Below are 22603 nucleotides of genomic sequence, written 5' to 3'. Positions count from 1 at the left end.
TATTTCTTGATTTTGCCCTATGTCAGGGTTTGAAGTTTCCTTAACCAACGGCTGGTGTCTTTTATACACACCAGAGTGAGTTGGATGGATATGTTTCATACTGTAGCATCTACACTAGGAGAAGATAAGCTGTGGAATTCATTGATATGGATACTGCTTTTGGAATCACGTTGGGTTTTTCTGCTCAAAAGCAATCACTAGAACCAGCAAGCAGGCCAGCAGCATGTGGTGGTCTCACGGTTTTGAGTCCACTGCCACAGGCTTTAAATCCTTTCTCAGCACACAGGAGATTTTAACAAGAGATTTAAATCCAAAACAGCTAGTGAATCAAACGCTGCCCTGGGTTTGGTCTGAAGGATGATTCATCTTCCAGTACGGCAGTTCAACAACAAGTTGCTCCACACCCGTTTGACTTTCAGGAAAAGAAAGTAGTCTCAACTCGCATGGTTCTCTCTCCAGTCTCCGGATGTGAATCCTAGACTTACTTTGACTCGGGCTTTAGGGAAAAGCTTACATTTAAATGTGGTAGAAATCTGCAGAAACCCGGTAGGTCAACCAAATAAGGAGAGATCGCTGGCTGGAGTCTCAATCCAACTAAAGAAGAGATAGAATTTGGCATGTTTTTTTCATAAAAAGTTGAACAAGCCGTCAGTTGTGGACAAGGCTAGCAGGTCAATAGAGCTGTACATAACCCTGGCTTTGAGCCAGACTCCATTCCTTTTATCCGTGTGGTGTTTTGTGTAACCAAGGTGACGCCGTGCTGACTGTCTGTGCTCCTGTGCATCTCAACGGTTTCAGAATGTGTGCGGTCAAACGGCTCTAAAGTGAAGGTGTCGTGTTTCCACCCTGTACTGGTTCTAATCACTTTACCCTGTGTAAGGTTTACCGTTAAACGCGGTTTCATTTGCATCCAGACGAAGCGCAACGTTAAGAAGCCTCATCCGTTATTATTTGAACCCCCGTGGTGGGGGGTCCACTGGTGTGGACCATGCTGTCCTCGTGGTTTGGCTTCAGTCTGGGAACATGCTCGGTCTACTTTACTGGTCACCCGTCTTGAAATTAACATTGTTTTAGACGCGTGATCTTGTACTGACAATAAAAAACATTGTGAATGTACTCTTTGTTGCGTCTGTTTTTATTATTTTCCAAAACACTGCAGTCGTTGTAATTAGTTCAATTAAATGCACAAGTAGACTCCATGAAATGGGGCAATTATTGGAGAAAAAAAAAGATGAAAAGAGAAAAAGAAGTACACAAACTATAGTAGACCTGTACCAATCTGAATGATGGCCTGGTGCAGTGCACCTCTTAGCCCATCTCATACGTAGAAAGAATGACATTGTACATATTTCCTACTCTGAGACATTTGATTGATTTAGACTCCACACTCTTCAGAAAAGACTAAATCAAAAATAATAATCTCACCACAAGTACTATTTAGTAGCCGTTCTGAACTTTTGATCATATCAAATAATCTTCAGTTTGCCCAATTGTCATGGAATTCTAGATATTCAAATGTCCATGTTTTTCTGAGCACTCAAAATGCGGGCAAGAAGAAGACTGCAAGCTGAATTTAAGTCAACAATTCAAGATATCGAATAAATAGCTTTGTAAAAGTTATGAGGAATGCCTCAAGGTACTTTGATCACCAACAACTTTTCAAAATCTTCAACGTGAACATTTCTTTGCTGTTTTTCTCTATCTTGTTAACATATTTGGCTTTTGGAGACTCACTCAACTAATAGAAACAATTAAAAACAGGTTGACTGTTAATGAAAATAAAGTGTTATGGCAAAGGCACCTCTTCATAGGTAATCTGCACATAGGGAGGCTTCATTGGCAGATACCAGTACTCAAAGTTGTAGTAGAGGTAGAAGCTCTTCTCTATCACGACCTTTTCATACGCCTCCAACAGACTGATGGCGAAGTCGGCCAACGACTGGTGCGGCCTGAATGTGTGGTAGAACTTCCGGATGTCCACGGCCAGATTCTTCAGAGCGGGCTGCCCAAATATTGCGCTGTCGTTGCCGAGGTAGGCGGGCTCTCCGCTGTACAGGTAGATCTTGTGTAGTTGGTCTGGGATCTGCCTGGCTAGTTTGGATCCCAGCTCAGTCAGTCTTCCTGTACGTGCGAGTGGACAAAACTGGAAGCAGTCGTAAGACTCGAACCACACCGTGGCGTTGGGGCCGGGTCCCGGAGCGAACGGTCCACGTCTCGTAGTAGATCCGGTGTTGTTGTCGTCCTGGACCCACGGGCCACGTCATTGAACTGGCTCCCTGAGCAAAGAAAGATGAATTAGTTTAATAAGCAGCGCGCGTCGAGCAGGAAGTCCAACAAAGGGAGGCTGTCGAAACATGGCGGCCAGAGCAGCATTGTGAAAGTGCATACATCCCAAGCAGTTTATTTCTGGGCCAAGGAAGGTGTTCTAGTTGTTCCCAGAATGCAATGGGAAAAAGGCATTGGATGACACTGGAGAGATTATCAGTCACCTGAACCGCATGTTTTGGAGACCACGTCGCTACTGTGCCTCCAAAAAGCGGACAGATTATATTTATATAATGCAAAACGTTCATTTAAAATGTCTGACTTGGTACTGAGAAAGAAATGTCATTCAAATATAAAAGAACATCATCTGCGTACAAATTAATAGGATTCTAATTGAAAGATGGTATTATATTTTCTTTTGGCCTCTAAGACTCCCACACACATGAAGTCTTACCTGTGAGTTTCTCCGATTTTCTCCAAGGTGCCGTTTTGTGACAGTGTAGGTCATCGATCCCCTCAAAGAAGCAGGCGGCTCCCTGGTTGCACCACAACGGTGCGTACACCTCGGGCCTGACATGCGGGGAAGGTGCAAGTTGCCCAGCTGGAACAGCTCGTACCACTCCATGGTGTAGTTGGCCCCTGAATCCAAACTGCTGAACCCAACGGCATCGTGCATGATGTGCTGTGAACCCAACAGAAACATTACATCGGCTCTCCGTTTGTGGACATGAATCAAGTCTCACAGCCACACTATCCTTAAACACGTCTGTGTCCGAGAACACAGTCGCATCTTCATCTCAACCTCAGAGAGCAGCAGAGAACATCTGTGCTAATCGAATGTCCGTGGTTTTGGGGGAGGCCACTCTTAGTTTAAAATGATTTACACAATTATTTTTCCTGGCAAAATATGCCTTCCTTTACGTAAATAACTTCCTTTATGTAATCAAACTAAATTAAACCAAAACAAAACATGTGTGATGACTAATTTCCATTTTTACAAGATTACAGATGTGAGGCTGTCACAGTCATGCCACTCAACTCATTTTATTTGTGAGCTCAATCAATCTCTCTGAGACAAAAAAAGGAAAACATGAATTATTTTGTAAATTGTATTCTAAACTAAAACATTTTATTCTAAACAAAAGACATACGAGTTAGAATGAGTCATTCAGACTTTATAAGTATATATAAGTATTTATAAGTGTCTCTTCACCAGCATGACCTGGTTGTTTCATGCATTTCTAGACCATCTTATTGTGACCTCAATGTGGTGAAATATAAGCAACAGGTTATAACTGGTGACCGGAGGATTCCGTGAACTTACAACTTTCCCCATCACATCTCCATACTTGAACTCCCACACCGGAGTTTGCAGTCGGTAGACGGAGATGACGTCACTGTCTCTCATGTCGGGAACCCGTCCGTCCCGGTCTCCGGTGGGACAGAACGGGTAGACAGCTTCACAGTAAGAGTCCACAGCAGGGCGACGGTCGAACCGTCTGTTGATGTGGATAATTGGTGCACTACATCACGTAATATTGCAGCTGTGCAACATTGCATCTTGTATTACTAATCTGAACGTAAAGGGGTAAAACGTATACCATTTGCCTCTGAAGTGTAGTTAAGTATAAAGTAGCAAAAAGTGGAAAAAACTATGTAAAGTACGTCAACATTGAAATCTTGTTGAGTAAATATACTTAGTTACTTTCCGCCACTGGTGGAATTTAAAACGTGTTGTATAACACAACACTTTAATTGGATTTCTCACGCGCTCATTCAGTTAGATTCTCCGAATTCAATTAAATGCACAAGTAGACTCCATGAAATGGGGCAATTATTGGGAAAAAAAAAGATTGAAAAGAGAAAAAGAAGTACACAAACTATAACACAACACTTTAATTGGATTTCTCACGCGCTCATTCAGTTAGATTCTCCGAATTCCGAAGTTCTCAAAGTCATGTGAACGCACCAGACTGTACACTTTGTGAACTGGCCTCCCGAGAGCCAACAGTCCACCATTAGACCTGCATGAGGATCAATACTCGTATTTTAAGACTTTGTCAGATACGTCCAAACGTTGTCCAGACAGGAACTCTATCCTGACGGTCACATGAGCAGAAGCAGCACGGAGAGAAGAAAGCCCCGTACCTGTAGGGAACGGGCCACTGCTGCGGTCCTTCGGTAGTTAAGTGAGCGGCTACCGGAAGCACCAGCAGCAGGCTCAGACCCAGCAGAGCCCCCGCGTGAGCCATGTTGAAGCCTCGCGACCTGGCAGAAGAACGAGCTTCGGGGATCCTTCCCCTCCGAATGGACTTCCTCGTCGCTGGTCACGTGGTTGTGTTGATGCTACGAAGTCACATGACAGCAGTTATTCACGTGAAAGCAAAGTTGAACACAATGTGGACAAAAGCTAATTGTTTTTTATTTGTCTATTTTCAATCCGTCGGGATGTCCCCGGTCACTTTTGGGCACCGGTAACCGGACTAATGCTACACAATTATATTAAATAAACAACATAACATGTTAAGAACAAATGTAAAAATAAAATGAGTATTCTCCATAATTTGAATGAGGATAACAAGTCTGAATACATATGATGACATACCAAGTAATTAAAAAACAATTCCAACTTACAGTATGTACAGTCGTGTCTTTTATTACATTTCTTTCTATGAATTGTAGTGTAACAGACTGTCTCATGTGTTGGTGTTGGAGATGATATGTCCCTGCGGGGTTGCTGTTGAGAGAAAAAGTAACTGGACTGTGGGGGGGACAAAATAAAATTGAGAGTGAAGCTGTGGGCTGAACGACATGTCTGATCTCCCGACTCCGTTTATTAACCGGTTGTAAGTGAACCTCACACGAACCCAGAACGCTCGGTTACAGTATTTGTATTGTTTTGTGCTAATTATTATAATATATATATAATCATATTTAATAATTGTTGTTATTATTATTATTATTATTTCGCAGTGATACTATTAAATTGACCTTTTCCGTACAAATACAGTACTTTTCATTGGCATTATTTCATGTAAATTCATATAAATTATCTCTTTTTGAATAGATTTTCTGAAATGAATTGACAATTTATTTGACAGAAAACAGATTTCAGAGATGAGGCCAATTTGAATGGAACTAAGTCAAGAGGACCCGTAGAACCAGAAGCAGAAAGAAGAGGTCTCCTCAGCGGCAGCAGCGCTGCAGTTCAGACACAAGATGGCGCTGGAGCGCAGAGAAACCGCCGAGGGTTGCAGAAGAAGGAGACGTAGAAGAAGGAGGGGGGCGTCCTCTCCCCTGACAGTCCGCCATGCTCACCCTGCTGCGCCACTGTGGTCACAACCTGCTGACACCCAGTGCCGTTCACACAGTAAACAACAGCTACTACGTCACACAGATGGGTAAGCGCGTGGCTGTGGTGTTGGCTGGCTGCGGGGTTTATGATGGCAGCGAGATCCACGAGGCCTCCGCGGTGTTGGTCCACCTGAGCAGAGGAGGCGCGAGCGTAAGTTTGACACCGACGGTGTAGTTTCTGTTTGTGAGGCTGCTGCCGGAAGTGTGTGAGCTCCACGCACGAGCGTGTTATCTAGTGGGTTCCAGTGAGGCTGATGCAATGCGAGATAAGTGTGGACGTGTTTTCATTGTGTGGTTGAATAGCCTGCAGGCTTTGGATCAGGTCAAAAGGTCAAACTGCCCTCCAACTAACACACAACACAATACTCACATGCCCATATAAGGGCATTTCACTGGTCACTTTACTTCCTGTAAAGAGCTCCCTTCTTAAGGTGAGTTCTGTACAACCACCAGTAATAATTCATATGAACAATTACTAATTAGATCATTACTAATTCAGTCTGCTTGTGACCCATTTAATTAAATACCTTCAGTTTCTGGGAATGTTGTTCTCACAAAAGAAGCACAGAGTGAACATCATGTGATGAGTTCAGGAACTTGTGATGTTTATTTTCTCTTATTTATTCACATTTGATAGACAGATGTATGAATTAGTATCTGGAAGAAATTCCCACCAGCTTCTTCGTTGATCGTCGCTTTATCTGCCGCAGGTCAACATGTTCGCCCCCAACATTGACCAGATGCACGTTGTGAACCACCTGAAGGGCGAGCCGTCCGAGGAGAAGCGCAACGTGTTGGTGGAGAGCGCGAGGCTGGCCCGCGGGAACATCCAGGACCTGGCTCACCTCAGTGTCAAAGACCACGACGCCGTTATATTCCCGGGTAAGTTGGTCAACAGCACCGCTGAAGATCTCGCCCTATGGTCGGTGTGATAGTCCAATACACTGGAAAAGAGTTTTTAACCAATAATATTCCTGAATAATAAACGTTTTCTCCTTGACCTACCACAGAGTGTTTTTAAACGGCTCTAATAATCAAACTCTTTGCAACGCCTCGTAGGTGGTTTCGGGGCGGCGAAGAACCTCTGCACGTGGGCCGTGCAGGGGAAGGACTGCTCGGTGAATGACGACGTTAAGGCGGCGCTGCAGGCGTTCCACGGCGAGGGGAAGCCCATCGGCCTCTGCTGCATCGCGCCCGTCCTGGCTGCCAAGGTGTTCCCCGGCTGCGAGGTCACCGTCGGCATCGAGAAGGACGACAAGTGAGTCTTAACTTAGCCGAGCAGACGAGACGTGTCTTAAGGGGGGAACCCCGGTCACTTCACACAATACGGCTGCATATCAGTTGCATATACAGCCTTTTGTGGCTCCACAGGGAGCTGTGTGCAGCCGGATAAATTGCCTCAAGTGACATCACTTGAGTCTGCATCAGTTGGTGCTCGAGACTGTGAGTTTGAAAATGAAAAACAACACTGGGCTTAAGGTGTTTTTAGATGATGAGCTCACCAGACTTCCTCATCTCTGCTTGTGGATAGCTGCTCCACACTACATCAGCTGTATAGTAGGGCTGCAACTAACGATTATTTTAATAATCGAGATTAATCTGTAGATTATTTGTTCGATGAATTGGATTATTTTTTTTTTTTTAAAGCATTAATTTCCAACCCTTTATTCAGAAAATGCACAGGTAACAGGTACCGTAAATTCTGGACTATAGAGCGCACCTGCTAATTTTTAAAAGAAAAAAGAAATTGTACATAAATAAGACGCACTTGTCTATAAACCGCAGGAAAAGGGGGCGTGTCAGTTATTTCCGCCGTTCACCACGGAATAAATAACCACTAGTTCTGCTTTATACTTGTTGTGGACATCCCATAAACGTCGGAACATCTAACGCCCTGGTGTTTGGGTTCATAACATCACCTGTAGGCCCACACAGCTCGGGGAGTTTCACCGACTCCGTCTCGATAACTTTGTCCTAAGCAGCTCACCGTTGTGCGGCGCCTCTCTCTCTTTCTCTCGCCCCTCTCAGGTATCCCGACACGGCCGACACCGCGGCGGCCATCAGCCAGCTGGGCTGCAAGCACGTCAGTAAGGGCGTCGGCGAGAGCCACGTGGACGAGAAGAACAAGCTGGTCACCACCGCCGCGTACATGTGCAACGCTCCGATACACGAGGTATTCGATGGCATCGGGGCGATGGTGCAGGACGTGCTGAAACGCGCTTGATTGTCCCAGAACTCGCATGGAGAAGAGAACAGAAGGAGGGGGAGGCAATGGGGGGGGGGGGGGGGGGGGGGGGGGCAGAGAATGATCTGAACCCCTTGATCAAAGTACATGTTTGTAGGAGTGATGTGCACCACATGCTCTGATTTAGTTTAAATCTCTGTGATTCAATCTCACCGGTGTCTGTCCTGATGAAGTGGATCAGTGTCAATGTGGCAATGCTCATCAGAGTTTTAGAAAACAAACAGCAGCTATGGTATTGTACAAAATAACTAAACAAAAAACTAAATTAAATGTTTAAAGTTCACTTTCTCAGCGTGCTGTATTTCTCACTTCCGTTAGAAGAAAAATGCTGAATATAAAACCTTTACAGTGTCATTGTTGTGGAAATGTAAAAAAACAAATGTCTTCACACAGATGTGATCTGTATGATCACAAACTCCTGGTGCTGTATCGCTGCTCCTCTGGACCGCTGGTCATTCTCAGGTATGAACTTAGGACGGAGCATTCCCTCACCCTCTCTATGTTCCCGACCACGTCGATCACGCCCTCCACCCCCTCTGTGCACAGCACTGAGGACGCATTGACGCTGAACTTGTCCAGCAGGTCCTCCTGACTCAGGGGCTTCCTCCAGTGGCCGTAAAAGGTATTGCACCTGGCTACGTGACTCTGGCCCCGCTCCGTTTCTATCTCGACCTCGCAGTACATCTTGTCGAAGCTGGGTGGGTTGTCTTCGGGGGTCTCCACCTCCACTTTGGACAGGAGCTCCTTCAGAGCGGGCCGGTTCATCTGAGCTCTGCTGAAGGAGGACACCGTCACCTCGTTGTCCAGCAGGGCAGAGGAGCCGTTGAACTGGAATGAGTGCCTGGCTTGGTGCTCTGTGGTGGGAAAGGGGCAGTCGACGTACTTGGATGGAGGCACTCTGAGGGTGACCTGCCTGATCTGGCTGAGGTCAAAGTTCCCGGCCGTGTTTTCAAGCTTGGCGCGTGCTTCCAGAGCCGCATCCACCACCCAGTGCATCCCCAGGTGAGCGGGGATGCGCTTGAAGGCCACGTCCTGGTCTTCCAGGATCCATTTAAAGTCAGCGGAGGCAGACACCGCCATCGCCGACGGACTGTAGTCCTTGTAGTAAACCCCGAACCCGCAGTTATTATCCAGGATGGCCGGGTTCCCCTCCAGTCCCAGCCAGGCCAGCTGGGCGGCCTCCAGGCCTTTCCGAGCAGCGTTTCCGATGTGCAGAGGTTTGGTTTGCGTGGCGGCGTTAGCCAGGGGAGCCCCGGCAGAGGAGGCTGCGATGGCCAGGGCGTGAGCGCACTGAGCCGGGGACAGACCCAGCAGCTTGGCCGAGGCTGCAGCGCTACCCATCACCCCAACGACGCTGGGGGGGTGGAATCTGGCGGAGGACCCAAACATTAGGCTCTATTTGACTTCAACACAGCATTCTTCAAGATTAATGAATAGTTAATTAATGAAAAGTAAATGTTTCAAGCACAAATACCACACCTTTACTGGTTATGTGATAATTAATTGAATATCATTGAGATTTAGACTGTTGGTCCGACAAAACAAGCAAGGTTTAAGACAAACGATCACTTGATTAATCAAAAGAATATTCAACAGATTATAGTGAACATATATTAGTTATAATATATACTGCTTGAAAACAACTTTTTCTCCCCTTTTTTTTCTTATTTTTTCTTTTGGCACGTCAACTCAGAGTCTGATGTTTGGTATTGAACAGCTCACCTCTCAGGGATGTTGTAGGCCTCCGACGAGAACCTCATGAGCCTGCCCTGCACCTCGATACCGACATTGAAGGCCAGCAGCAGGTCCAGACCAGAGGGCCGTCTGGGCAGAGTCTCTGCCAGGGCCAGCAGGGCGGGCAGCACAGCCCCCGAGGGATGGGTCGCGGGGTGCCAGGTGTCGTCGAAGTCCATGGAGTGAACCTATTCCCGGACAGTGAGACGGAGGTCAGACACAAAATCATTGTGTCACGCTTCTGTTTTATGTCCATCAGGGTGCATTCACGTGAGCGGCCTTACCGCGACGCCATTGACGAATGCAGCGTAGTAAGGAGGAAGCGTTAGCTCCGATTTACCCCAAACGCTGCTCCTCTCATCGGACCGGAACATCTGCAATCAGACAGCGACATGAGGACAAGCGTGCGGTCATATGGAAGAGGCGTTCCGACCCATGTCCAACACATACACTCATGACTACATAAATAAACCTAAAAGGGATCAAATCAATTTATTGAATTCTCATAGAACAGAAAGGGAAACAGTAGTTTAACTATTTGTCTCAGCTGTAAAAGATATTTGACATTCAGTAGCTTTCTACTTTAGTTTCTGATCAACACAGACGACTTGTGATAGGCCCAAAAGATATGAAGATGATCACAGGTTGACAGATATTCCTAAAACTGTTTTCAACCCTACTTTACTGAAGATCAAATCTCTCATTAAATATGTTCTTCTTTTATATATGATGCGGTCGTGAGCCATATTTCAGTGGGTGCAGTTGATCAGTGAGGCACCTTTCCGTACCTGGCTATATGCGAGAGCCTTGTTGAAGACAGCCGTCCTGGTTCCCATCAGCCCGACGCCCAGGGCGTCCAGCATCATCCTTTTGCTCCTGTTAATCACACCATCTGTCAGCTGGGGGGGGGAGAGGCCATGGATAGCAGCTCCAAAGCTCGCTGTAATACCCTGCAGAGGTGAAACAAAGGCCAGTCAGAGGCAAACCTCCACAGAGACGGTGCAGTTGTGAAAGGTCAAACCAGGTGAAGAAGTTCAAATGTGCTGCATCTAGTGATTCTTTAACACCCCCCCCCCCCCCCCAAAAAAAGTGCTTATATTTAATCCCATATAATGAAATGTTGAGAAAATGTAAGCTAAGAAAAGCAGTTGTACCTTGCGTAGCATTGTTGTCTCTCAGCTGCGTCCTTGACAAAACGTGAATGCAGCTACCTTTTATAGGGTTAGGTACAGTGGCTGAAGGCCGGGCTCCCGAATTTCCAAAGTGACTTAATACCTAAATACCTCCAGAAGGAGAAGTGGGAACTTTCACAATGACTGGACGTCTTCTTTCATTTTCATTTCATTATTCGGAACGTATTGGGAAATCTCCTCAATCTCTAGGTTTTTCTGAAAAACCGTGACCCAGACATATTAAACATCCTAGGATGGTTTTCTTTGATGCGGAAAGGTTATTAAAAAAGAAAAGGAAAGACGTGTGTGTTATGTGGAAATCACATGACAGAAAAGAAAAGAAAAACATCACAGTGAATACATGCAGTATTTCTTTTTCATTGGCTGTATTTAATCCTGTGAATAAAATACCCAAAGTGTAAAGATGTCATCACAACCAGTTTTGTGATAACAGACGGTGGAAATTCTGCTCTCTGCCACGAGAAATTTTTAACGGGAAATGAGTTGCCGCTGACAACCCCAGGACAAGAGGGTGGGGACTTTGTGCAAAGACAGCTTTACATCCTTCAAGTGTGTATGTCGACACAGGGGGAACAACCATTCAGCGGTGGAAGAAGTAGATCCTTTACAGGAAGAAGTAGAAATTCCATGGTCCATACCCCATAAAAAAGGCCTGAATTCAAAATGAAATATAGTGCTTTGAGCCAAATGTATACTTGAAGTATCAAAAGTGAAAGAATTGCAGAATAACTCCTTTGACTTTGTTATTATATATCACTAACAAATGAGCATTTTAGTCGATGTGGAGCCTTGTTTGAATGTAATGGAGTAGAAGTATAAAGTGTAAATAGTACTTGGTTAAATCCCACCACTGCTAACTTCAATTCTATCCGACATCCATATCAGATGAACTCAAGTAACCCTTCGTCGACCAATCCGTAAAACTAACTGTTCAGTTATCAGTTTCAAGCTCGTTGTCAGTCTACAGTGAAGACACAGTGGAGTTACAGGGACAGTCCAGGTTGACGGGCAGCCTCACAGTTACTGTGAATGTACGAATGATCAGCCTCACACCAGCTTGTGATCCAATGTGGCCGTTTAGTTTGAGATAAATGGATATATGTTTCAACACAATTTACATTTTTTATGTAAGTTAATTAGTCAATCTTGACGTGCGCCCCGTGGCGACTGCAGGAGTACATGGACCCTGCGGGGTAAGTGGCCCTGGTTGGGAAATACTGCTCTCAAAATACTTACAGACACACAAGTATTAGTTATTGAAAATTGGACATGGATAATGATATCCATGTCCAATTTGGTGTTAAGACAGGGCTTCCGATACGGATGTCTTGTAGATTTATTCCTCGTCCTTTCTGTGCGTCAGCATCTTCAGTAAATCTTGTTGTTGTGCTTCCTTTGCGCTGGTCTTTTTTTAACATAAAACTTAATGTGTGCCAATCCAACATTTCCAAACTATGTTATAAATGTACTATTGAATATCTACTAAAATACAATGATACACCAGATACGTGTACGTCCATCACTTAAATGGAGCATAGAGAAATTCACTGGGCAGCAAGAGGGTGTGTGCGTGTTTGTGTGTGTATGTTTGTGTGTGTGTGTTTGTGTGTGTGTGTGTGTCTGCATGTGTGTGTGTCTGTGTGTGTGTGTCTGTTTGTGTGTGTGTGTGTGTGTCTGCATGTGTGTGTGTGTGTGTGTGTGCGCATGTGTGTATGTATGTCTGTGTGAGTGTCTGTGTGTGTGTGTGTGCATGTGTGAATGTCTGTGATGCAGAAGTTGATGCAATATCTGAATATTTCTACTCATCTCACTTAGGGATAGCCAATTTTAATTTTAAACCTTGAGAGTGAGCAGTTTTGCACATCCTCACTTCTTCAAAGGGCTGTTGGAGAGACTGTGTGTGTGCGTGTGTGTATGTATGTGTGTGTGTGTGTCTGTGTGTGTGTGTATGTATGTGTGTGAGTGTCTGTGTGTGTCTGTGTGTGAGTGTGTTTATGTGTGTGTGTCTGTGTGTGTATGTATGTGTGTGTGTGTGTGTCTGTGTGTGTGTGTATGTATGTGTGTGAGTGTCTGTGTGTGTCTGTGTGTGAGTGTGTTTATGTGTGTGTGTCTGTGTGCGCTCGTGTGTATGTTTGTGTGTGTGTCTGCATGTGTGTCTGTGTGTGTGTGAGTGTGTGTGTCTGCATGTGTGTGTATGTGTGTGCGCGTGTGTGCATGTGTGTATGTGTGAGTGTGTCTGTCAGTGTGTGTCTGTGTGTGTGTGTACTCAATTCAATTCAGTTTATTTTGTATAGCCCAATATCACAAATTACAAATTTGCCTCAGAGGGTTTTACAATCTGTACACATACGACATCCCTGTCCCTGTATGTATGTGTGTGTGTGTCTGTGTGTGTGTGTGTGTGTGTGTGTATGTGTGTGTGTGTGTGTGTGTGTTACTCTAGATGGCTGCATTTCCATCAGAGTTACAATGGGTGTCACTCTTTCCATATTTTCGAACCATTTCTTGATGTCAGCGCTGGAATAACTCCGGGCATCTGCACGGTTTCTGGATGGAGTGTTCACATGGGATTTGTAAAGAATGAAGAAAAACAAATCTCATCGTGATTTGTGGCTTTAATTAAATAATCATCAGGAGGTGGACTGCATTTATATTTATGCCAAACAAGGAAGGAAAAAAACAAAACAAAAGGCACATAATCAGATAATCAGATGTGGCGCTTCCTTCAAGAGATGCTGGAGGAGACTAGGCTGGATTAGCTCTCTCTCTCTCTCTCTCTGTCTGTCTCTCTCTCTCTCTTTCTGTCTCTTTTTCTGTCTCTCTCTCTCCTCTTTCTCTCTTGTCACAAACACACGCGCGCGCGCACACACACATAAAGAGGGAGAAAGGGAGCTTCATGCGCTCTGACGTGCACGCGGCACCGCTTGCTTCTATATTTCTTTTGGACATGTTATAAATAAATGCTAATTTTACAGTCGAGCCCCGCATCGCGCACGCGCACCCACGCACGTGGTAAACCCAAGGCTTCATAAACAAGCCGCTGCCACCTGGCTGCACAGTGTTTCCACTGGCCCCCCACATCAGTGCAGCGGCTCAGAGAAGATGGCACTGGCCGACACGGAGCGCGCAGTGCCCGGCTGCGGAGACTCCGGCTCCCCGTTCTCGGAGATTATCGAGCTGAACGTCGGCGGACAGGTGTACGTCACCAGGCACACGACTCTCATCGCCGTCCCGGACTCGCTGCTGTGGAACATGTTCAACAAGAAGTCCCCCAAGGAGTTGGCGAGGGACAGCAAAGGGCGCTTCTTCTTGGACAGGGACGGCTTCTTGTTCCGCTACATCCTAGATTATCTCCGCGACCTGAATTTGGTCCTGCCGGACTACTTCCCGGAGAAAAGTCGTCTGCAGAGGGAGGCCGACTTCTTCCAGCTGCGGGAACTCGCCAAGCAACTCATCCCGCGCGTGAGCAAGGACAACTCGATCAGCGAGGAGATCGGCCACAGCGACACGGAGGACGGCGCGCAGCAGGGCGGCCCCTCCGGCGGCGCGGAGACTTTGCGCGTCGTGTCGGTCGGCGGGGCCACGCGCACCCCGTCGCTGGACTCCAGGAAGTCGGGCTACATCACGATAGGATACCGCGGCTCGTACACCATCGGCAGGGACATCCAGACCGACGCCAAGTTCCGGAGAGTGGCGCGCATCACGGTGTGCGGGAAGACGGCCCTGGCCAAAGAGGTGTTCGGGGACACCCTGAACGAGAGCAGGGACCCGGACCGGCCCCCGGAGAGATACACGTCCCGGTACTATCTCAAGTATAATTTTTTAGAGCAGGCGTTTGACAAGCTGACAGAGGTGGGCTTCCACATGGTGGCCTGCAGCTCCACGGGCACGTGCGCCTACACCAGCAATGACCCGAACGAGGACAAAATCTGGACGAGCTACACTGAATATGTCTTCTGTCGGGATTAACCAGCAGGTCGAGGTTGATGTAAATAGACATTTCATAATCTAGAGGGGAATGTCTTTTTAATATAGTCTTGCGTCTGCTGTGTTGAATTTCGAGTGACTGCAACATATTGTTCCATTATTCTAAGAATGGCAGTATTGCCAACTCAGTGTTTAAAAAAAAAAAAAGAAATCATTTTAAATCCAAGAAACACGTTTCCCTGCAGTGTGGAAAACACCCCAACAGAGATGCCACCATCTCTCCACGTCATAGAACTGCATATGAATGTCTCAGCCCATTCTGACTGCTGTGTGAGTTGAGCAGCATTCAAGAAGCTCCATTAGTATTCAGTGTCATTGTAACTTCTTCACTTGATCACATGTTTTTGGCCAAGTCTTGTACCATCCAATAGGCTCTAATGCATCCCAGTTCTATTGCTGACATGACTAAGTGTATCTGCTTGCTCGGTAGAGTTGTGTTTGTAAAAAAAAAAAGGTTAAATAAAATCTTGTGCTCGGTTATTCTGGGCGCACTTTGCCAATCATCCTATCTTCTTCTCGACGCCGGCACAAAGTGCAGTTCAGAGCCGACTGGCATTCATCCTCCGACTTTTTAAACTTTGCTCCGTGGGGAACCAAAGAGCCTCAAAGGGAGATGCACTGCCCAGTGAACGCCATCCCGGCACCGAAGCTGCCAGCTCAATCAGTCACCGCTTTGACTTACGACAACCTCCACGCCTGAGTAGAGGTGTGCCTGTAAATACTGTGGAACCCGTGCCCACCTATTCACTTTTATTTTGTTTTGTCACACAAATTCAGGCGCCTGCCACACAGATGCAAATGGTGCAGCTGCACACACATGATGTCATTATTATTTCAAGTGTAACTAATGAGAGGGTCCAGCTGCACATGAATAGGAGGGTCTGGTCTGCCAGGGAGAATTAATGGAGAGGGGACTTGGTGCACCTCTGTTGCGAGAGCAGTGTACAGCCAGAGCCGGATTATGTGTGTTCATCCACACGACAAAGAGGCTGGATATTTGGAGCCATGGGTGGTGAGAGACTCCGGGGCTTATGGACCAGAGGCAGTGATAAAACCCCCAGTGTGGGTCGGGGGAACATCCTCTAAGCAGGAACATCTTTTGGGTTTCATGTTCTAAATACATCCGTCTGGTTCAATTTGGCCTTGAAAATATTGTTGAGATGGGGATCTGTTTGGGGATCGTTGTGGACACACAGACTCAATATATGTTTATTGGCATATAGGCAGGACCATTTCATTGGCAAGTCACAGTAAGAGGAGCACATGGGTAAACAATACTACGATGGCGGCTGAATTCCATTTAGATGCCTCCGATTAAAGGTCCTGGTATTGTGCACGCTGGCTCACTGGGACACTTAAATTGTACAGAGCCATTACTAATTTTTTCCTACAATGGTTTATCAAAAATATCAGTTCTGGGAAAAAGGGCTAAATGACTATAGCTTCTACTCCATGCACATTAACCAGTAGGTCAAATGGACCTACTGGTTAAAATGGACATGCTCTTTGAGTCTAGAGATGTAGTCCCATTGCAGCTATTTGAGCACGAGCAAGCCTCTCTGACGAGTTCATTTGAAAAATATTAAATTAATGAATGGAGAAGTGAAACAAAATCAATTTAACCTAACTTATATAAACTTTTGTTACTTTGAAGTTGAAGTTTGGATGACCTGATACTTATCTGGGGTCATTGTGAGGTTTTTTGGGGACGCATGCTTTATTTGAAGACCTAAGTTGGCTCTGTCGTGTGTTTTCCGTGTTTAAGGAAAAAGCTCAAATTTACTGGTGGCTTCTTTGAGTTGAACCCACATAATCACGTGACAGTCTAAACAACTATAACCACCACTGCTGTAAAGGCGACACACCGCAGCTGCAGTAACTGAGACGACTCCTCAGACATCTGCAGTAATATTAACTGTTAGAAGACAAATCTATCTGGCACTGTAAATAAAATATTGTCACACGCCTGCATATATGTAAATTATTCAGAGTCAAATAGTCCATCTTTTGCAGAAACCTCAGTCGAAGCAATCGGGGTGAACACATGATGATAAAATATGTTCCAAAAAACAAATAAATCCCATTTTGGATTCTTTTTTTTTTTTTTGCATGGTCCATTTATCTCCTGAAGTTGATAATATTAAAATATGAAAGTAGGCCCAAAAGCTGATACAAGTTTCATTTAAAACATTTGTTTTTTGTAAATGTAGAAAAAAGCAAACCCTGGATTAATAACTTGCTCTATAGCAACGTTCACTGGACCAAATGCAGGGCAACACCCTGGAGACCACAGATATCCGCTAACAAACGACACCCACGTGTTCACACAGGGCAGCAGTGTCTCCACAGCACGGCCGTGTCTCTGGACTGTGGGAGGACGCCCACTGGAACATGTGCAGCGAAGGGTGTCATTCCTCGCTCAGCACGCAGATGTGGTGCTGCTGTGCACTCGTAGAAATTAGTACATTTCAGCTAGTTTGGAGAGAGCAGGGTTTTCAACATTGCTTCAAATTACAGATAATAAGCGTCACGCTTATCTGTAATTTGAATTAAATGATAGGAATCCCCAAATGAGAGACATTTTGGTCTATAATTGTATTTATATGAATCTTTACATCCTGCTTCTTTAAGGCTGGGCTCCAGTTGTCTTTTCCATGTTCAGACGCAGATATTTATATACCAGTCACGGTATCTGAATGTAATTTGAATGTAATTACTTATTGACGTAGAAAAACGGAAAGAAAAACAACGGAACAGAACTACCATTAGGATTCTGGTTGGTATTGAACTGTGAGAAGTAGGAATGATAATAACTATATAGCAATTCACAGCACATATAATGTAGTAAACACAAATTAGTTACTGACAAGTGCCTACAATTCCAATGATTGTGCTTCCTTTCAGTAAAATGGAAATGCAATAAATGCGGCGTCAGCTCTTTCAGTGCGAATGATGGAGTGATGATAAGATAACAGAACAAACGGGAGGAGCTGTGAGACAAAGTGAGGAGGACCGGAGGAAAATAGCTGAGAGAAAAAATACTTTTGATTGTCGCCCATTGTTACTGTCCTCATTTGCTTATCTCTGTTTGTAAGCGTGCTCCAGGTGCGAGCATGCTCAAGGTGCATTCTCCAGGAGCATCATGCTCCAGTGCTCCAGGCACATCATGCTCCAGGCCCAGGCACATCATGCTCCAGTGCTCCAGGCGCATCATGCTCCAGGCACATCATGCTCTAGTGCTCCAGGCGCATCATGCTCCAGGCCCAGGTGCATCATACTCTAGGCGCATCATGCTCCAGGCGCATCATGCTCCAGGCCCAGGCGCATCATACTCTAGGTGCATCATGCTCCAGGCGCATCATGCTCCAGGCGCATCATGCTCCAAGCGCATCATGCTCCAAGCCCAGGCGCATCATACTCTAGGCGCATCATGCTCCAGGCCCAGGCGCATCATACTCTAGGTGCATCATGCTCCAGGCGCATCATGCTCCAGGCCCAGGTGCATCATACTCTAGGTGCATCATGCTCCAGGCGCATCATGCTCCAGGCCCAGGTGCATCATACTCTAGGTGCATCATGCTCCAGGCGCATCATGCTCCAGGCGCATCATGCTCCAGGCGCATCATGCTCCAGGCCCAGGTGCATCATACTCTAGGCGCATCATGCTCCAGGCGCATCATGCTCCAGGCCCAGGCGCATCATACTCTAGGTGCATCATGCTCCAGGCGCATCATGCTCCAAGCGCATCATGCTCCAGGCCCAGGTGCATCATACTCTAGGCGCATCATGCTCCAGGTGCATCATGCTCCAGGCACATCATGCTCCAGGCCCAGGCGCATCATACTCTAGGCGCATCATGCTCCAGGTGCATCATGCTCCAAGCGCATCATGCTCCAGGCCCAGGTGCATCATACTCTAGGCGCATCATGCTCCAGGCGCATCATGCTCCAGGCACATCATGCTCCAGGCCCAGGCGCATCATACTTTAGGCGCATCATGCTCCAGGCGTATCATGCACCAGGCGCATCATGCTCCAGGCGTATCATGCTCCAGGCGCATCATACTCCAGGTGCATCATACTCTAGGCGCATCATACTCTAGGCGCATCATGCTCCAGGCATATCATGCTCTAGGCCCAGGTGCATCATGCTCCAGGCATATCATGCTCTAGGCCCAGGTGCATCATACTCCAGGCATATCATGCTCTAGGCCCAGGTGCATCATACTCTAGGCGCATCATGCTCCAGGCGCATCATGCTCCAGGCACATCATGCTCCAGGCCCAGGCGCATCATACTCTAGGCGCATCATGCTCCAGGCACATCATGCTCCAGGCCCAGGCGCATCATGCTCCAGGCGTATCATGCTCCAGGCGCATCATGCTCCAGGCGTATCATGCTCCAGGCGCATCATACTCCAGGTGCATCATACTCTAGGCGCATCATACTCTAGGCGCATCATGCTCCAGGCATATCATGCTCTAGGCCCAGGTGCATCATGCTCCAGGCATATCATGCTCTAGGCCCAGGTACATCATACTCCAGGCATATCATGCTCTAGGCCCAGGTGCATCATACTCCAGGCGCATCATACTCTAGGCGCATCATACTCCAGGCGCATCATACTCTAGGCGCATCATGCTCCAGGCGCATCATGCTCCAGGCGCATCATGCTCCAGGCGCATCATGCTCCCCGACATGAACCATCAGCAGATCGAGAATGTTTTAGTTCCATGCATGGATCCAGGATGCGTCTCAGCTTCCCGAGTTATTTTAGATCAAAGTCGCCTTCATTAGCACATCTCAACAGTAACTCTGGACCAAAGGCGTCATTATTCTAATGAGTCAGAAATAAATTCTGAACTCGACTTCACAACGGGGGGGGGGGGGGGGGGGGGGGGGGCGGGTGTGCATCCGTCAGTGCTCCGGAGAGGGTCGTTCCCATTTTAGAGGATCCATCAAAAAAAAATCTCTCGTCTAGCTTTTGTTTGGCCCACAGTCTGCTTTCACAGTCAAATGTACAGCACTCTCTCTACCTTTATCCCTCACATGGTGAGCATGTCACTTGAATGACGAAGCAAAGATCCCCCTCTGAAATCCACCCAGGTGGACATGGAGAAAACATTTTGCACCCAAACGACTCGGCTACATGACTAACGGCATAGGGAAAAGGGGACTGCCTTCTGACAATATATGACTGGAGATGCATTATATGCTCATTTTAGTTTACCTTAAAGTAGGCTTCAGTAGCCTATATTAAGCAAAATATGAATGATGTAAATGGCTTTAACAATTTGTCAGCGTAGATGATTTTAATATGTTGGCCCTGATGTTCAGCACCAGTTTGGTGGTGTCATGTAAAGATAGCGGTAACATTATCTGCACTCAGGAAAAGGAATTTGGGAAAATGAACGTAGTCTAATAAAAATGATGATAAATAATGTGTCAGCAGATATGTACTGTCAGACTTGCTGTCAGAGAATCGGGTTAATGTTATGCTCAGGTTGACAGATTGGACCATATGGAGAAGAACCAAGAGAGAATGAAATGCTCGTCCAATCCCACAAGCTTCAGCTGAACGTACAATAACTGCAGAGAGACGGATCCAGAAAGACGGCAAAGACGGACACAGTTGTGACTCAACTCGCTGCAGGAACAAATGCCGTGCTTGCTTGTTCTAATCACAGCTTGACATGATTGGGAGCTTTTCGCGCTATTATGAGAATAGCGTCAGCAATGATAATATCACTAGGAATATTATATCAGTGATAGTAATGATTGGGCTTTTTAAAAATGTGGTCCAGAGAAACGCTTCAGAGGACGAAGATCGACTGACTGCGTCCTCTGTGTGTTTGCATGTGCCTGCATGGAAATGAAAGACCGAAATAAAAATATTAGACAAGACGAGGGAGAAAAACACTGTGTCCCGCTGAGCCCTAAGTGTGATGGACCCGCTGATATTTTTATACCGCCAGTAACTTCAGACTGAGCACATTTTAAATGCATTTGGCTTCTTCTGAGAGTTTCTAATCTGCATTATTTTAGACTTCCTTTTATTTCAGAGTTATGTCATAATTTGTGATCAGCAGCATCCAGGCTGATGTGCAGTAATGTGCCCCAGTCACCTGAGCTGAGATGCTGCTCCATCCACTCACATGGCCATTAAACCTCCCACATTTCATGCCAACTTTTGAAAATTACAGTCATCAAATAGCAAATGTTCTTTCCACCGCTGCATGGTGCACTGAGGCCACTGTTCTCACACGGAGGCCTTTCCTTTGAGCGGTCTGCTCTTTCAGATGTCCTTTTAAGCCAGCGACAGCTGTTATCTGCTTAATGCGCTGCACAGTTTAAATTGCTGTACGTGATTGCAAATACCCTTTATGACGTTTTGTATTTGATCCTTGTACTGGAAAAACTGAACTTGTGAACTATTTTTGCGTTTGCATGTTTGTGTTTCCAAGTTAAAATGTGGGGAGGCATCCTAAGGTGTTTCTTCTCTGTTTTGGGAACAACAAAAAGTCCTTATATGTGGCACAACAAACGGTGTAATGTCAAATGTGTTTCTGTTTTCTCGCTGACTCTGGGAGGCTGTTACAAGTTGTCTGAATCACCCTGTGAGAGTCGACCTCGTCCACAATGACAGGGCTCCATCTGCACGAATGTGGTTCCCGTTCGAGTGCTATTCACATAAATTCAGAGGATTTGGGTTTGGTAGCCATCGCTGTCGTCTCAGGTTTTCCACATCTGGCTCGGTTTAGAGAACAAGCCTGTCTGTGTTTAGAGACAGAATTACAGGGTGCAGTAGCATGAATAATAAAGGGGAAAACGTCTCAATTCTGACTTCTGAGTGTGGAAATATGTATAAATGTATTACTCTGGACAGAGAGTGTGAAGCATGGTCAGGTGGAGTTCTGGGGGTAACTGCAGCAACTGCTCTGTATGTACTGGTACTCTACAGTATATGGCTCATTGTTCTCCTTTAAAAAAATCTTTGGACATATTGGAGCCCAATTAGCGATACGTGATACGTGGCAGGAATAATGTAAATTATAGGCTTGTACATGAACCACAGCAGCTCGTGTTGCCTTTACAGTCTCCTCTTTAGTCAATTAAAGTTGACTTGCCAAACAACATTCACAGTGCACCACAGACTCACGTATACGTGCACTCTGGTTTACTCGCAAACTCAATGTATGAACACTGTTCACTGTTCACGCTGTCTTTTTATGCTAAATTCGTGGTTTAACTTGTGAGCTATAGGGATGCTGGTAGGGGCGTTTAGTTACCTTTGGACCAGGGTTGTTCCCATACCGAACGCCTCAGATACAGCCTGAAACCCCTGGATCGGTTATCTGCGAGGACGCAAGTCTGAGCACCGATCCAATATCATGTTATCAAATCATATACCAGCTCTTTTACGGAACACACAACAGCACGTGTCGCTTCTCCTCACCTACAAAGCCTTGTGATGCACCATCATATCTTAAGGAGCTTGTAGTACCATATTGCCCCACTAGAGAGCTGCGCTCACTAAATGCGGGGCTACTTGTGGTTCCTAGAGTCCTAAAAAGTAGGATGGGAGCAAGAGCCTTCAGTTATCAAGCTCCTCTTTTATGGAACCAGCTTCCACTTTCAGTCCGGGAGGCAGACACAGTCACCTCATTTAAGAATAGACTTAAGACTTTCCTGTTTGATAGTGCTTATAGTTAGGGCTGAATCAGGTTGAGCCCCTTGATATGCTGCTATAGGCTTATAGGCTGCTGGGGGATGTTTTAGGATACACTGAGCACCTATCTCCTCTTCTCTCTCTACTTATGGATGACT

General features: G+C 46.1%; 3 protein-coding genes and 1 long non-coding RNA gene across 4 annotated transcripts; 3 read left to right on the top strand and 1 right to left on the bottom strand.

Moving 5' to 3' along the window:
- Nucleotides 1-1114: 1114 nt before the first annotated feature.
- Nucleotides 1115-5048, bottom strand: cln5 (CLN5 intracellular trafficking protein). The gene is given in 9 exon segments (XM_034561256.1): nt 1115-2188; nt 2190-2224; nt 2227-2276; nt 2720-2762; nt 2765-2855; nt 2858-2947; nt 3590-3764; nt 4414-4611; nt 4900-5048. Coding segments are annotated over 8 exon segments (990 nt in total). The 5' UTR covers nt 4518-4611; nt 4900-5048; the 3' UTR covers nt 1115-1786.
- A 483-nt stretch (nt 5049-5531) lies between these two features.
- zgc:162944 (uncharacterized protein LOC569993 homolog) lies at nt 5532-7898 on the top strand. Its single transcript, XM_034561550.1, has 4 exons — nt 5532-5770; nt 6330-6501; nt 6679-6877; nt 7648-7898. Exons 1-4 carry the CDS (start codon nt 5576-5578, stop codon nt 7841-7843), a joined length of 762 nt encoding a protein of 253 aa, XP_034417441.1. The 5' UTR covers nt 5532-5575; the 3' UTR covers nt 7844-7898.
- Nucleotides 7899-8266: 368 nt separating this feature from the next.
- LOC117750364 lies at nt 8267-10677 on the top strand. The gene is made up of 2 exons (XR_004611798.1): nt 8267-8326; nt 8447-10677. It is a non-coding gene; the product is annotated as an uncharacterized LOC117750364 (long non-coding RNA).
- A 2608-nt stretch (nt 10678-13285) lies between these two features.
- Nucleotides 13286-15173, top strand: kctd12.1 (potassium channel tetramerisation domain containing 12.1). Its single transcript, XM_034561940.1, has one exon. The coding sequence runs from the start codon at nt 13894-13896 to the stop codon at nt 14758-14760; it is 867 nt and encodes a 288-aa protein (XP_034417831.1). The 5' UTR covers nt 13286-13893; the 3' UTR covers nt 14761-15173.
- Nucleotides 15174-22603: the final 7430 nt, after the last annotated feature.

The sequence above is a fragment of the Cyclopterus lumpus genome, chromosome 21 (genome assembly GCF_009769545.1).
Source record: "Cyclopterus lumpus isolate fCycLum1 chromosome 21, fCycLum1.pri, whole genome shotgun sequence".
NCBI lineage: Eukaryota > Metazoa > Chordata > Actinopteri > Perciformes > Cyclopteridae > Cyclopterus > Cyclopterus lumpus.
Note: the sequence above shows the minus strand (reverse complement) of the source record. Positions and strands in the feature narration are given on the sequence as shown.

Excerpts from the sequence above, each read along its gene's own strand:
- zgc:162944 (XM_034561550.1), top strand. The coding sequence starts at position 5,576 with ATGCTCACCCTGCTGCGCCACTGTGGTCACAACCTGCTGACACCCAGT. Across the intron at positions 5,771-6,329 it reads TGAGCAGAGGAGGCGCGAGC|GTCAACATGTTCGCCCCCAA; the intron begins GTAAGTTTGACA and ends TATCTGCCGCAG. Across the intron at positions 6,502-6,678 it reads CGACGCCGTTATATTCCCGG|GTGGTTTCGGGGCGGCGAAG; the intron begins GTAAGTTGGTCA and ends AACGCCTCGTAG.
- kctd12.1 (XM_034561940.1), top strand. The coding sequence starts at position 13,894 with ATGGCACTGGCCGACACGGAGCGCGCAGTGCCCGGCTGCGGAGACTCC.